The sequence below is a fragment of the Ustilaginoidea virens genome, chromosome 5 (genome assembly GCF_000687475.1).
Source record: "Ustilaginoidea virens chromosome 5, complete sequence".
Lineage (NCBI taxonomy): Eukaryota > Fungi > Ascomycota > Sordariomycetes > Hypocreales > Clavicipitaceae > Ustilaginoidea > Ustilaginoidea virens.
Genome location: NC_057320.1, coordinates 281396 through 294622, shown reverse-complemented (window position 1 = coordinate 294622; position 13227 = coordinate 281396). Strand labels below are relative to the sequence as shown.

General features: G+C 57.7%; 4 protein-coding genes across 4 annotated transcripts; 2 read left to right on the top strand and 2 right to left on the bottom strand.

Annotated features, from left to right (window-relative positions):
* Positions 1–778: 778 nt before the first annotated feature.
* On the bottom strand, positions 779–2592 carry UV8b_06097 (uncharacterized protein; the record flags this gene model as incomplete). Its single annotated transcript, XM_043143594.1, has 4 exons — positions 779–1212; positions 1289–1897; positions 1973–2261; positions 2344–2592. 4 exons carry the CDS (start codon positions 2590–2592, stop codon positions 779–781), a joined length of 1581 nt encoding a protein of 526 aa, XP_042999529.1.
* Positions 2593–3350: 758 nt separating this feature from the next.
* On the top strand, positions 3351–6001 carry UV8b_06096 (uncharacterized protein; the record flags this gene model as incomplete). The annotated part of the gene is made up of 6 exons (XM_043143593.1): positions 3351–3365; positions 3451–3951; positions 4013–4375; positions 4444–4956; positions 5008–5086; positions 5178–6001. 6 exons carry the CDS (start codon positions 3351–3353, stop codon positions 5999–6001), a joined length of 2295 nt encoding a protein of 764 aa, XP_042999528.1.
* An 810-nt stretch (positions 6002–6811) lies between these two features.
* UV8b_06095 (uncharacterized protein) lies at positions 6812–8622 on the top strand (the record flags this gene model as incomplete). The annotated part of the gene is made up of 4 exons (XM_043143592.1): positions 6812–7135; positions 7234–7405; positions 7493–8098; positions 8201–8622. 4 exons carry the CDS (start codon positions 6812–6814, stop codon positions 8620–8622), a joined length of 1524 nt encoding a protein of 507 aa, XP_042999527.1.
* Positions 8623–10379: 1757 nt separating this feature from the next.
* Positions 10380–12456, bottom strand: UV8b_06094 (uncharacterized protein; the record flags this gene model as incomplete). Its single annotated transcript, XM_043143591.1, has 6 exons — positions 10380–10819; positions 10900–11532; positions 11654–11722; positions 11823–11925; positions 12026–12199; positions 12262–12456. 6 exons carry the CDS (start codon positions 12454–12456, stop codon positions 10380–10382), a joined length of 1614 nt encoding a protein of 537 aa, XP_042999526.1.
* Positions 12457–13227: the final 771 nt, after the last annotated feature.

Genomic DNA, 13227 nt, shown 5'->3' with positions numbered 1-13227 from the left:
CATCGGCTGTACGGATCCCGCTGATATCCGAGCCCGGAGCCTCTCTGAAAACCCAAGGCCATCAAGTGACGCCCGCTGTCCCAGCTGCAGACTCAGCTTCCAAATATAAATGCCCTCCACCCACCAGGGGGGCGCAGACTTCTGGAAAGCAGCGTTCCGTCATGTTGGCGCGAGTCGTCGACCCTTGGAACACAAACTCGTCTGCACTCTGATCGAGCCGCGCCGCAACACCGGGGAACTTGATGAATCAAATGGTCGTGATCGACTTCTCCTTCTCTTCTTTTTTTTTTTTTATTTTTCTTCTCTCCCCTGCGGTCAGTTCATTTCCCAGACCTGGAGGAGCCGCCTCGGCCTTGGTGATTCCTTGGTTTTGCCGCGGCAGGTTCACGTCTTTGAGGAAATACGGTGCTTCCATTAATACACGACAAGAGGGCTTTTTCAGGAGACTGCAATATTGCACTGGCACAGCCGTACACGTAGGCTTGTAAGTGAGGATGAAGATGAAATAAGGGCAATTTCGTTCAAATCATGTTGATTATGCAGTGGCAAGCACTGATAGCGCGGGAATCCAAAGCCGCTCATCTTTCAAGGGGAGGCACTAAATGCTGGACTACTACTATCAAGTTGCCTCCTCCATCGCGTCGGAAGCCGACTACACAAAGAACCATGTCCAGGATGCGCTGTTTCCATGTTCCATCAGAAGCCGCCGTCACAACTTGCGTGGCCAACGACTCCTCTCTTCCCGTCATGACCCCAACGCACCGTCGAAACAGCCGAATCACGGTACTCGCTCCCGGATCAGGAGCCGGGCCCTCGGGTCAGGAAACATGTCGCCGTCGACGGTAAAGTTTTTGGGCCTCTTGGCGCCCTCCGGAAACTTGAGCTCGTACCGCAGAAGCAGAGTAGCCAGGATCAGCTTCATCTCATTGACGGCGTAAAATCGCCCGGGGCACGCATATCTCCCGTAGCCAAAGGCCATGTTGCTCGAGTTGGTCATGGCACACATGAAGCGCTGGTACTGCGGCCCCAGGACAGGGTCGTTGCGCAGGTTGGAGTAGCGAAAGGGGTCAAACTCGGACGGCTTGGCTGGTCCTGGAACATGCTCGGGTTGCTGCAGCATGGCGTTTGACGGCACAGCAACGCGGGTTCCGGCGGGGAGAAACGTGCCGTCCGAGAGCGTCATGGGCTGATGAAAAATGCGGTTGAAAGTCACTAGAGAGGCGTTTAGCTCGCTGGACGGCACAAACGGTCCGCGGGGGGGGGGGGGGGGGGGGGGAACAGCACTAACGGAGAAACACGGGGCTGAACCGCTGGGATTCCTTGAGGAGGCTGTCTAGCTTGTACAGGCGATGTAGCATAGCTTTTCCTCGTCCATCCGCGTCGATCAGCGCGTCTGCTATCTCGGCCCTGAGCGGCTCAAGGCACTCTGGGTGGCTGCACAGATCGTACAGCGCCTGCGTCATGGTCAAGGCCGTTGTGTGGATGGCGGACAGGCTGAGGGTAAGCATCCGCTGGGCCAGGTTGCTGACGTCCCGCTCCTGGCCCCGGGCCGCATCCATCGTCCACTGGAGGACGTCAGTGGGGAATATATACGCCGACCCCAACTCTTGGCGCAGGGACTGACGTTTCTGCACGATGTTGCCGATGATTGTTCGTGCCGAGGCGACGTTGCCGAGCAGTCGCCGGTAGGTGGGCAGGGCGGGGGCGACGAACGGCCGAAGCCAGCAGGGAACCACTCTCAGGATCATGCCGGTGATGAAGAGGTTCTCGCTGTATTCGGTTGTCGCCGTGTGCCACTCCTCGTTGCGGCATTCTTCCGGTCCTAGAAACACCCTCGCTGTAACGTGGCCGACAATACGGGCCAAAACGCGGTTCATGTCGACGAGCGTCCACGAATCTACGGCAGCCAAGTCAGCCGAGACAGCGAGAAAGAAGGATTTGGGGGGGGGGGTGCAATGTTGCACGAGATGACCTTTGCCGCCGCAGCGAATCTCCTTTTCCAGCGCGACATCCAGCTCGGACCGCATCAGATCGGTAAGAGCGTCGAGATGCGGCGTCAACCTCTGCTGTATGACCCGGTTCTGCAGGTCGCTCTCCAAGAACTCCCTGCCTCGCGTGTAGTCGCCGACAAAGTCATGGAAAAGGGGCTCGACGGAGCGCGTCTTATCCTTGGAGAGACTGCGGACCTCCTCGACGTGCTTGGGCGAGAGGACAAGGATGTCCGCGCCGATGCGTCGGATCTGGAAGAGGGAGTCTTTGAACTATAGACACGTTGCTTTCTGAGCCGTCGTCCACACAAATCAAAACACGGCGGATGGTTGGGCCATCTCTCCACGGGCTCACCTGGCTGTATCCTTGGTGAATAATGGTTGGGGCAGCCCACACGAAGCGCAGACGGACCAGCCAGGTCGGTTCCCAAAAGGTCCGGTAGCCGGCGTAGGGAGCCTCGACCGACGGCTTGGAACGGAGGGCCCCGATATGCCGCAGCAAGCACACCGCTGCAACCAGGGCTACGGCTTGCAGGATGGAAATCTGCTGCAGTTGCGGGGGATAGGAATTGAGAAACGGTGGCCATATCTGCGTCTCTGGCATGACGACGGTAGCGCAGCTTGACGGCAGATTCGTGGAACGGCGGGCGAGGGAAGTTGGAAATGAAGTTGCTGGGGCCTTGCTCTTGCTGAGTGGCGAGGAATTGCATCCTGGCGAGGGATCAAGGCTGCCCTCTGTTTTTGAGCGGCATCTTGACACCCATCTGGCCTCGAGAAAGGGAAAGTTCGAACCCTGCGACGGGGGGGGGAGGAGGTTGAAGGAGTCGACGCTGCGTCGTCACACCACATGTGACAGCTCCCTGCATGACTCGCACAGAGTACAGAGTGCAGAGTACAGAGTACAGAGTACAGGGTCAGTGCTCCGTACGCCGGCGGTAAGAGCACGCCCATCCCACCAATGACACATTCCGCTTTCAGAACTGAACTACATAAGCCGCCTGAGCTTAACCCCGAGACAAGAGTTCAAGCTGACGAGGACCAAACCTGAGCTACCCGACCTTCGAGGATAAAAGCCCACACAGAAAATACAATCAAGTACTCACCCGAGGGACATCAAAGGGCGAAAAAAAAAAAAAAAAAACAAGATATTCGCTGCTGAACATGTCTTGGAAGGGACCAAGCAGGTCGGCTTACGAATCGATGAGCGTGATTGGTCTGGGATGCTCCGGTGTCGGCCCCACACTTTGCATCAGATCAGAGTTTCTCCAGTGACCAGTCAGGTTGCTTCTTCTCGTATTTGTCTCTCTTCTCATTTACAAGACTGAAAATAAGCAGAAGGCTGCCCTCTGCGCTTGGCATAACATGTCTTATAGAGCAGTAGATACCACCGTTTCTTTATCTTGTCTTGTCTTGAGAAAAACTCACGCCTCCCAGAAACTGATTTATCCTTCGTTTTTCCCAGGTCGCCGCTACCGGCCCTCTGGCTCGAGCGCTCGTTCACGCCACCCGTCGTCAAAGTCTTGTGCGCGCACGATTACACCAGCCCTCGCTTCGCCATTCTTTTTCAACTTTCCCCGCCTGTCGCGCGAGCCTACAAGAGCCAGCTCTGCACGACATCGCCCTCGGCAAGAAGGGGAAGACGCCGCAGACGCTGACGGAGAAGATCCTCCAACGCTACTCGGTCGGTCTTCCGGAGGGAAAGGAGGTTCGCAGCGGTGACTACGTCCAAATTCAACCTCACAGATGCCTCACGCACGACAATACCTGGCCTGTGGCCACGAGGTTCATGAGCACAGGCGCTACCAAGATCAAGGATCCCGCTCAGCTAGTCTTTGCGCTCGATCATGATGTACAGAACAAGAGCCCCAGCAACCTGAAGAAGTACGAACAGATACAACAGTTTGCCAAGAAGCATGGCGTCAACTTCTTTGGCGCAGGCCACGGGATCGGCCACCAAATCATGGCAAGCCCCTCAGCGCCGGATCCATAACCAGGGACTCTTCGGTTTGCTAACGGATGCCCAGGTTGAAGAGCTTTTTGTCTGGCCAGGAACCTTGTGCGTTGGATCCGATAGCCACAGTAACATGTACGGAGCGCTGGGAAGCTTGGGGGTTGCCCTGGTCAGGACTGACGCGGCTGGCATATTCGCTACCGGGAAGAGCTGGTTCCAGTGCCCCCCCGTCGTCCAGGTGAATCTCCTTGGCACCCTACCACCGGGCGTTCGCGGCAAAGATGTCATTGTTGCGCTTTGCGGGCTCTTCCCGCTGGATGTGCTCAACCACAGCGTCGAGTTCGCGGGATCCGAGGAAACCATGGCCAGCATCCCGATTGACGAGAGACTGACAATTAGTAACATGTCGACTGAATGGTCTGCAACGTCCGCAATGGTATGGCACCTGCTAAAGCCGCAGTTTTGCTTCTTCTCAATGAGCCCGTCTAATTGGTCGCTGCATAGTTTCCGATAGATAAAACACTGGAGCGTTGGCTCCGATACAAAGCTACAGAGGCGGCAATGCTGGAGGATCGGACGACTCGACGTCGAATTACGCACGAAATGGTCGATGAGCTCTTTGCCAACCCTCTCCGAGCTGATCCCGGAGCGCATTACGCAAAGAAACTCTACCTTGACCTCTCCACTTTATCGCCTTACATCTCCGGTCCCAACTCGGTCAAACTCTCCACACCGCTGCATGATCTCGCTCCGAAGAATATTAAGATACACAAGGGCTACATTGTGAGCTGCACCAACTCGCGAAGCTCAGACCTTATGGCTGCAGCCAAGGTGTTTCAGGATGCCGCCAAGGCCAACGGTGGCAAGATTCCCAAGGTCGCAGATGGTGTTAAGCTATATATCGCGGCAGCGTCAGCCAGGGAGCAGGCCATTGCCGAGGATGAGGGTAGCTGGCAGACGTTGGTTGAGGCCGGAGCTATTGTGCTCCCACCCTCATGCGGCCCATGCATCGGACTTGCAAGTAGTCGCCGCCCTCCCCGTACGGAATTTCATGTTAACCATGCATAGGGTACGGGCCTGCTAGAGGATGGCGAATGTGGAATCTCTGCATCAAACCGAAACTTTAAGGGCCGACTCGGATCAAGACGTATGTTGTCCTCTTGCTACTTGCACAATATCTGCAACCTTTCTTTTTTTCCGTTTTTTTCCCCAGTTTTTAGACGACTAACAGCGACAAGTTGCGCATGCATACCTTGGTAGCCCCGAGGTTGTGGCTGCGAGCGTCCTGAACGGGGTCCTTTCAGGCCCTGGCGTTTACAAGGTGCCGGAGAACTACTCTGGCGTCAAATGCGGTTATGGCACCGGGGAACCGGCGACAATCGAAAGCAAGCTTGGCAGTGCCCTCGAGCAGCTCGAGTCTCTCATCGACAGGGTTGAGACGGCTGCTCCTACCGGCGGTGATGCCGCCCAGGCAGGCACAAAGATCCTCCCGGGCTTCCCGACCAAGATTAGCGGCGAGATTGTATTCGCCGATGCCGACAACCTGGACAGCGATAATATGTACGCTGGCAAGTACACATATCAAGACGACATCACGAGGGAAGGCATGGCGGCGGTATGCATGGAGAACTACGACCCCGAGTTTAGGTCAATCACCAAGCCCAACGACATCCTGGTCTCCGGGTTCAATTTCGGGTGCGGCTCCTCGAGAGAGCAGGCCGCGACGGCTCTCCTGGCCAGGGAGATCCCGCTCGTTGTGGCGGGCAGCTTCTCCAACATCTTTGTCCGGAACGGCATCAACAATGCGCTGCCTTGTCTGGAACTGCCGCGTTTGGTGGAGCGGCTTCGGGCCGTCTTCCCCTCGGCAAGTAAGATACCCACCCGACGCACGGGCTGGACCCTAACGTGGGACATTGCCCGGAGCGTTATTGAGGTGCAGGAGGGAGAGAACGGGGAGCGCTGGGAGGAGAAGGTGGGCGAGTTTCCCGAGAACCTGCAGGAGATTATCGCAAGGGGGGGGTTGGTGGGATGGGTCAAGCACGAGCTTGCCAAGGCTGCCTGATTATGGGAAACGGGAGGATGATGTAAAACGAAACCGGGCGTCCCTCGGGCTGATTGTACAAAACCTGGATGGATGTTGCGTGCCTACAGATACCCAGACCTGATGACGATGATGATGGTGATGATGACGTCGTCCTTGGGAATCGCTCCTCGTCAATCCCCGGTGGAACAACCCATTATCGCTGACGCTGGGTCACCGAGGCGGGCCGGCGTCCCATGTAGATTGTTGAGAATAGGTCAAATTTCTGCTTGACGACTTCAGGGCGCAGGGTCAGCGGACTACACTTGGGTGCCAAGGGTCTGGTGCTAGGCGGTGACTTCCAATTCAGCCTGGAGGCTGGGCCGTGGTTGAGCCGGAGGAAAATGCACCAACCAAAAGCGGGAATTGAGGCTCCCGGTTTTTGAACGCGTCAATATTTCGCGACTCGCCAGCAACTCTTCCTCCCGAACCGAGGTCTCGCGTCCAGGATCTCCCGGGCCGGGACGGACGCCGCCTGAGACCGCCTTGGACTTGCCATCATGGAAGACAAACGACACGACGTGGCCCGTGGTCTCGATGCAGGTTGCAACTGCCGACGAAACCACCCCCCTCCCCGGGATCATCCCTGCCACTACACCATTACACCGGGGCCGGCGGTGAGGACCACTCGTTTCAGAACCACCCTGCCTCGAGGGCGATCATCATCTGAAGTGTGTTGCATTATTTAAAGAGGAGCGAAATGTCTGCCGAGACGAAGCTGTTGCCCTCGCTCCGCCGGCTCTAGCACTGCCCGACCGCCGCACCAGCGTTTGTTGTAACGGAACCGGGACGATGCATTACATGGTGAGCATGGCCCTGGCTGCTGTCGTAGCAGCCGTCAGCCTTCAGCACCTGTCAAGACTCGTCTGCCGCCTCCTCGCCATCTCGGCGCTCCCTCTCGTCAACGGCAAGAGATGGTTCGAGCTCAGCAATGTGCGCTGCAGGCGGAACTTTATCCACCGGGCGGGCGAGATGATGCGGCAGCAGCTGGACCGGAGCCCGCGCTCGCCGTTTCGCGTGCTTGCCGACGTCGGCGAGGTGCTGATCCTCCCGCCCGAGTACGCCCACGAGATCCGCAACAACAACCAGCTGAGCTTCACAAAAGCAGCGTTCAAGGCAAGACACCAGCCGCACCGTGCCCCCGTTGCTGGAAAACATGTGCGTGTTGCTGAAGCGCTGACGGACGGGACGGGACGGGACGGGACGCATCGCAGTGGTTCTACGCCCACCTCCCTGGGTTCGAGGGTTTCCGAGAAGGCACAACCGAGAGCCACATCATGAAGATTGTTGCCACGCAGCAGCTGACGCAGCAGCTAACCCTGGTCACGAAGCCCATGTCGGAGGAATGCGCGTCGGCTTTGAAAGACGTCTACACCGATGACCCAGGTCGGATCCCCCCCGCCCCCCACCCCCCTTCTTTACTTTTTTTCCTTTCTACCATCTCCCTTTGCTCACCGCTTTCCGTTCACGCAGAGTGGCACGAGATTGGGGCAAAGGACGCCAACTTGAGAATCGTGGCGCGCATCATCTCGCGCGTGTTCCTGGGGCCGGAGCTGTGCCGCAACGCGCGCTGGCTCCGCATCACGTCCACGTACACGGTGGTGTCGTTTCGCGCGGTCGAGGAGCTGCGCCTCTGGCCTTGGTGGCTCAGGTCCACCGTGCACTGGTTTCTCCCCCACTGCACCGCGGCTCGCGCCTTGGTCCGGGAGGCGAGGGACCTGATCAACCCGGTCCTGGAGCAGCGGCGCCGCGACAAGATCCTGGCGTTGGAGACGGGGGAAGAGTGCGAGTACAACGACGCCATAGAGTGGCTGGAGCAGATTGCCCGGGAGCGCCAGGTGTCGTACGACGCGGCGGTTTCGCAGCTGTGCCTCTCGCTGGCCGCCATGCACAGCACCACGGACTTTTTCACCCAGGCCCTGTTCGACCTGGCCAGCCACCCGGAGCTGATGCAGCCCCTGCGGGCCGAGGTCGAGTCGGTGCTGGGCACGGGCGAGTGGTCCAAGACGTCGCTGTACAACCTGAAGCTCATGGACAGCGTGCTCAAGGAAAGCCAGCGCTTGAAGCCCATTGCCATCAGTGAGTTCACCCCCCCCCCCCCCCCCCCCCCTCCTCCCCGGGGTTGCTCCAAGTCGGTCCCAAGACATGCACTCACAAGCGGGCCACTTCCTTGGCAACCAGCCAGCATGCGACGGTACACAACAACGGACGTGGAGCTATCGGACGGCACAGTGCTGCCAGGAGGCTATCTCACCATGGTGTCGGTGAAGAAGCACTGGGACCCACAGGTGTACGCGAAGCCACACGAGTTCGACGGCTACCGTTTCTACAAGATGCGGCAGCAGCCGGGCAAGGAGAACACGTCTCAGCTGGTCAGCGCGACGGCCGACCACATGGGCTTCGGCTACGGCCATCATGCCTGCCCGGGGCGGTTTTTCGCGGCCGAGGAAATTAAAATCGCGCTGTGCCACATCCTCCTAAAGTACGACTTCAAACTGGTTCCAGGCCACAGCGTCGAGCCGGTCAGGTTCGGCGTCAGCTTGACGGCCAATCCGACCGCAAAGCTGGCCATTCGGAGACGGAAAGGGGCTTGGTCTATCTAGCATGCAGTCTGTAACGAGAATTTACATGAGGCTTTTTTTTTTCCTTCTTTCTATTTTCTGCGCTTCCCGTGTGAATCTTCAAGATGCAAATGCCGCGCATGCCGGCGTCGGGGAAAAAACCCCCGTTCTACCGGTAGCGATCGGTCAAACGTGATACCGGAGAGCTTCTCAAGCGCGGCCTTTTTCTTTCTTTTTTCGGAAACAGATTATCGACACCCCGGTGTGTCTGGGCTGACGGCGGAGGCGGCTGGCCCAAAACAGATGCCGCTTGCATGTGATTAGCCCGGCATGCAGATCGCTCGGAAGAATCCGGGCCAATCTCGTCGCAGCACGCCCGGCCGGAAGCTGGGAAGCCGCCAAGCCAAGCGTCAGGTCGCCCAAAGGAAGTCGGTTGTGAAGCGGACGGGTTGCTGGCCGGCGAGCGTCGGGATGCGATCGAGTCGGAGCGGGATTTTCTTGCTTCGGACAGAGCGGAGCGGTATTTCAGTGTCGCGGCCACGTAGCGCATACTGCATGCCGTCCCCCACGCCTCCGCTTACGCTTTGTTGTAATGTATTGTATGGTAGGGTCGCTTATGTAGCGTAGGTCTCGCGTGAGTCTATTATTTCCGAGCATACGTCTGAGATGCTGTATGAAAAAAGTCTAAATCCTTCCTTTGTCATTGTTTATGCGTTAGGGACCGATAAGGCCTAACAATTCCTCCGTATTAACTCTTCTGTTTCCCATCACTTGTATACACAATTCTGTGATATTGGAGCATTAGAGCATTGTAAATTGCGGCGCTGTTTGCCAATTTCTTACGTAACTAATCAAGGACGCTTACGCGCTGCTCGCTTACATACCTCACTCTGTGTGACACGTTTCTATATGTACCAGGAGCACGTAAACAGAGCGGGAAGGGTTTTCGAACACACCGGGAACGCTAAGCCTAAAAGAGAACTTGTACCTTTGCATATATTTTCTATAAGTAGAGACGTGCCGTGCCGCATTTCTCTTCCTTCCTGCTACTAGGGGCAATTAGTCTTATGCGGCGAAGTATTGTAAATGCCTCTACTTTATGCCTATTGGCGATAATGACGACTTTAGCGGCATTACATCGTAATATGTTATTTACCACTAAAGTCGTATGAGGATTGCGTTTTTTACTGCCAATAGTGCATATAAAGCCCTCAAGACGTTGGGTCCTGAATCGCAGTAATTGCATCTTGTGATATATGGTATCCATACTTAATATCAGATAAAGGGATAATATAGGGCGTCGGGGTTGCTTCTGAAGCCATTATGTAGGTAAAAGTCGTGATACTGTGTGTGGTGGTGTAGAAAGGAGAAATGTGTATAGAGTAGCAGGAAGGAAGAAAATTGCGGCAAAATATGTGCAAAGGTATAAGTTCTCTTTTAGGCTTAGCGTTCCCGGTGTGTTCGAAAACCCTTCCCGCTCTGTTTACGTACTCATGTACCAGCATGAGTCTCGTAACTCGCAACCCCGGGCGGCAGGGCCTTGTGCTCTTGGCAACCGTGTGCATCTGCAAAGCCGCCTATGCAAAGTTTAAACTAGGCGTCCCCCGCGGTCCTCCACTGTCGCTTGAAAGTTGACACTGACACAGGCCGCATCTCGCTTATACAGTTCTGCGCCCCCCTTCCCGCCCGTGGGGACTGCCTCGGCTCCTTTTCTACTTCACAACTGGGGACAAGAGCAAGAGCCGAGCTCTCATCCATTCCCATCCCCATTCTCTTCCCCCCCCAACCAACGCACCACTTTACTCTCGAGCCGCAGCACCCGTGTCCGCCTCGTCGTGGCGTCGCCGAATCATTACGTCCGTGGTAGGGCTCGCCTTGGCAAGCATCCCCCTGCAGTCGGGCGTCTTGTCCGTCGCCGGGGCCAGCTTCCAGTCGTACTTGAGCAGCATGTGGCCGAGCGCCACCTTGACCTCGTTTGCCGCGAAGAAGCGGCCGGGGCACGAGTGGAGGCCGTGGCCGAAGCCCAGATGGTCCGGGCTGGTGGACACCAGCTGCGCAACGTGCTCCTTTCCGGGCTGCAGGCGCATCTGGTAGAAGCGCCACGGGTTGTAGACGCGCGGGTCCGCGTAGACGGCGGCGTCGGTCATGCGGCGATTGTCGACGTTGACCCGCGTGCCCTTTTTGAGGACGAGGCCGCTGGACAGCGCCACGTCGTCGGTGGCGACTCTCCTCATGGTGACTTGGCGCGGCCGGACCGTCAGCTTCCGAAACCCGCATTCTTTTTCGGTCTGGGACTCTTTTTTTTTTTTTCAGACTCACCGATGCTGCCTGGCTTGAGGCGCTGGGTTTCCTTGAGCGCGCTGTCGAGCAGCTTCATCTTGTACAGGGACGCCTTGCTCCACCCGTCTTGGCCGACGACGCGCGCCACCTCGTCCCGCAGCGGCCCGATGTACTGCGGATTGCTGGCCAGGTCCGTCATGGCCTGCTGCAGCAGGTCGTACGTGGTGTGGATGGCCAGCAGCGACAAGGCCAGCTGGAAGACGACCGGGTCGCAGCTCCGGGACCGGCCGGCCGCCGCCGCCGCCGCCGCCGTTGCCGCCTCCTGCTCCGCCCACTCGAGCGCGTCGTGGAACACCGGCGCGGGATGGCCGGCCGCCGCCGCCGCCTGCTTTGCCTGCTGGCGCCGCCGGACCAGCGGCCGGATGATGGCCTCGGCCGCGCGGCGCTGCGCCCGCAGCCGCCGGCACTCGGGCATCCACCAGTGCACGAGGGGCCGCAGCGCGCGCGGGAACATGCGCAGCTTCGACGACGCCGCGTAAAAGGCCGTCGCGTACGTCTTGGTCACCGCCAGCCAGTCCTGGCTGCGGCACAGCTGCTCCCCGAGGTAGACGCGCGACGAGAGCCGCGCGATGATGTCCAGCACCGCGGGCTGCAGACGCACCGTCTGCCAGTCTGTCCTCGCGGCAAACGCAGAGAAACCAGTTCGCCGTCAGCTCCTTGCTGCCAAGTCGTCCGAGCCGGTCTGCCCCCCTTGTTTGTTCTCGCTGCTCAGGCGGGGAAAAACCTCACTCACCGGGCGATTCGCCCAAGTTGACGGCCAGGGCGAGCGATGCTTCCGCGCAGAGGGGCTCGATAGCCTTTGCTTTATTTTTTTATTTTTTTTTGTTGTTACCCCGGCCCAGGTCAGCCATTACGTTCACAGGGATTTTTTCGGAGTACGCGTGGAGACGGAGGCTTCTTACCCAGATGCTTTGTCAAGTGCTTCCTCGCCACGGCCTGTAGCAGCTGGTCGTCTCGTCCGACGATTCTGACCGTCTCGAAGCCCGGGATATTGGCGTGATTGTCCTGCGCGCGCCCAGCCTCAGTTCATCGGCCAGCAAACAAACATGTCGGCACCGGCCCCTGGCCCGTTTGGTATATGGGGAGGGGGGGGCACTGGACTCACCCGCATGGCGGCGAGGCCAAAGCTCAGCTTCGGCTCGTTGCGAATCTCTTCGGCGAACTCGGGCGGCAGGATGAGCAGCTCGCCCCAGTCGGAGAGAAAACGAAAAGGGCCGTGGGGGAAGTCGTCCCTGGCCCGGAGGAGGGCCTCGGCGGCCGATCGCACGAGCGCCACGCGCTGGCGCGTCGGGACGGTTAGACTTCTGAAGTTTGGGACGAGGCACGCAGCGAATTGGTTACCTCGGCCGGGCGGCTGAAGAAGAGCCAGCTAGGAGGGTTGGCGAGCGGGATCTCGGCCAGGTGCCGCTTGCGCGCGCACCACGCGGCGGCTTTGATTGCCAGCGCGGCGGCCAGTATTCCAGCGAGAAGCAGCGGCAGGGCCTGGCCGCTGCAGAGAGGACGGCCAAAGTGACCGACGTGGACAAGCGTCGCCATTGTGTCTCTTGTCACGGTTTGGATTTCAAAGGGCACACAGCTGCCTTGGGCTGAAGTTCGGGCTGATACGATGGGTTCAGCTTCTGGGGGTGACGGAGCCGAGGAGCATTCGACCAGCTGTTTTTTTTTTGTCAAGGTGCAACCATCCTTTCGGTTAATACACAACACAGTTATCCGTACAAGGGACATAAGAACCCCCGGCCAGAGAAGAGGGCTCAGTTCACCGGCGGGCTAGACCGGGTGCCCAGTCTCCAGAACAGGTGTACGGAAAAAAAAGAAGGGACTCAGGGCCCTGTCCCTGCCCGACACGTTGTGCAATTGCGCGCAGCGCAATGGCGGCATAAAGTAAATAAAAAAAAAAGACTCAAAAAAATTGCATAAAACAAAATTCAAACGACTGCTTAACAAGCGCGCCAATTGCGTCGTCGCCGTGGCCCTTCGGCTGTCGGCACCGAGCAAAAGCGCGACGTTAGGCTACTTGCCGAATGTGGGCGAGGGTACAGGTCAACCGACCTGTGTCCCCCCCTTATCATCCGACCCCCCCATAATAACTTAACTGACCTGACCATTGCTGTGGGCTATACTCTTAATATAATTGGTTTATTAGGGAATAGTGGGTCAGGTCACTTTATATGGAAAACTATATGGAGAAGTACTTTCTCTGATATTTGACTAGGTTCTTAGGTAGGGGTACCTAGTAAAAGAAATTAAAGAAGTCACTTTCCTTAGAAAATATAAGGAGAAGTACTTTCTCTGCTATTTTATTAGGTT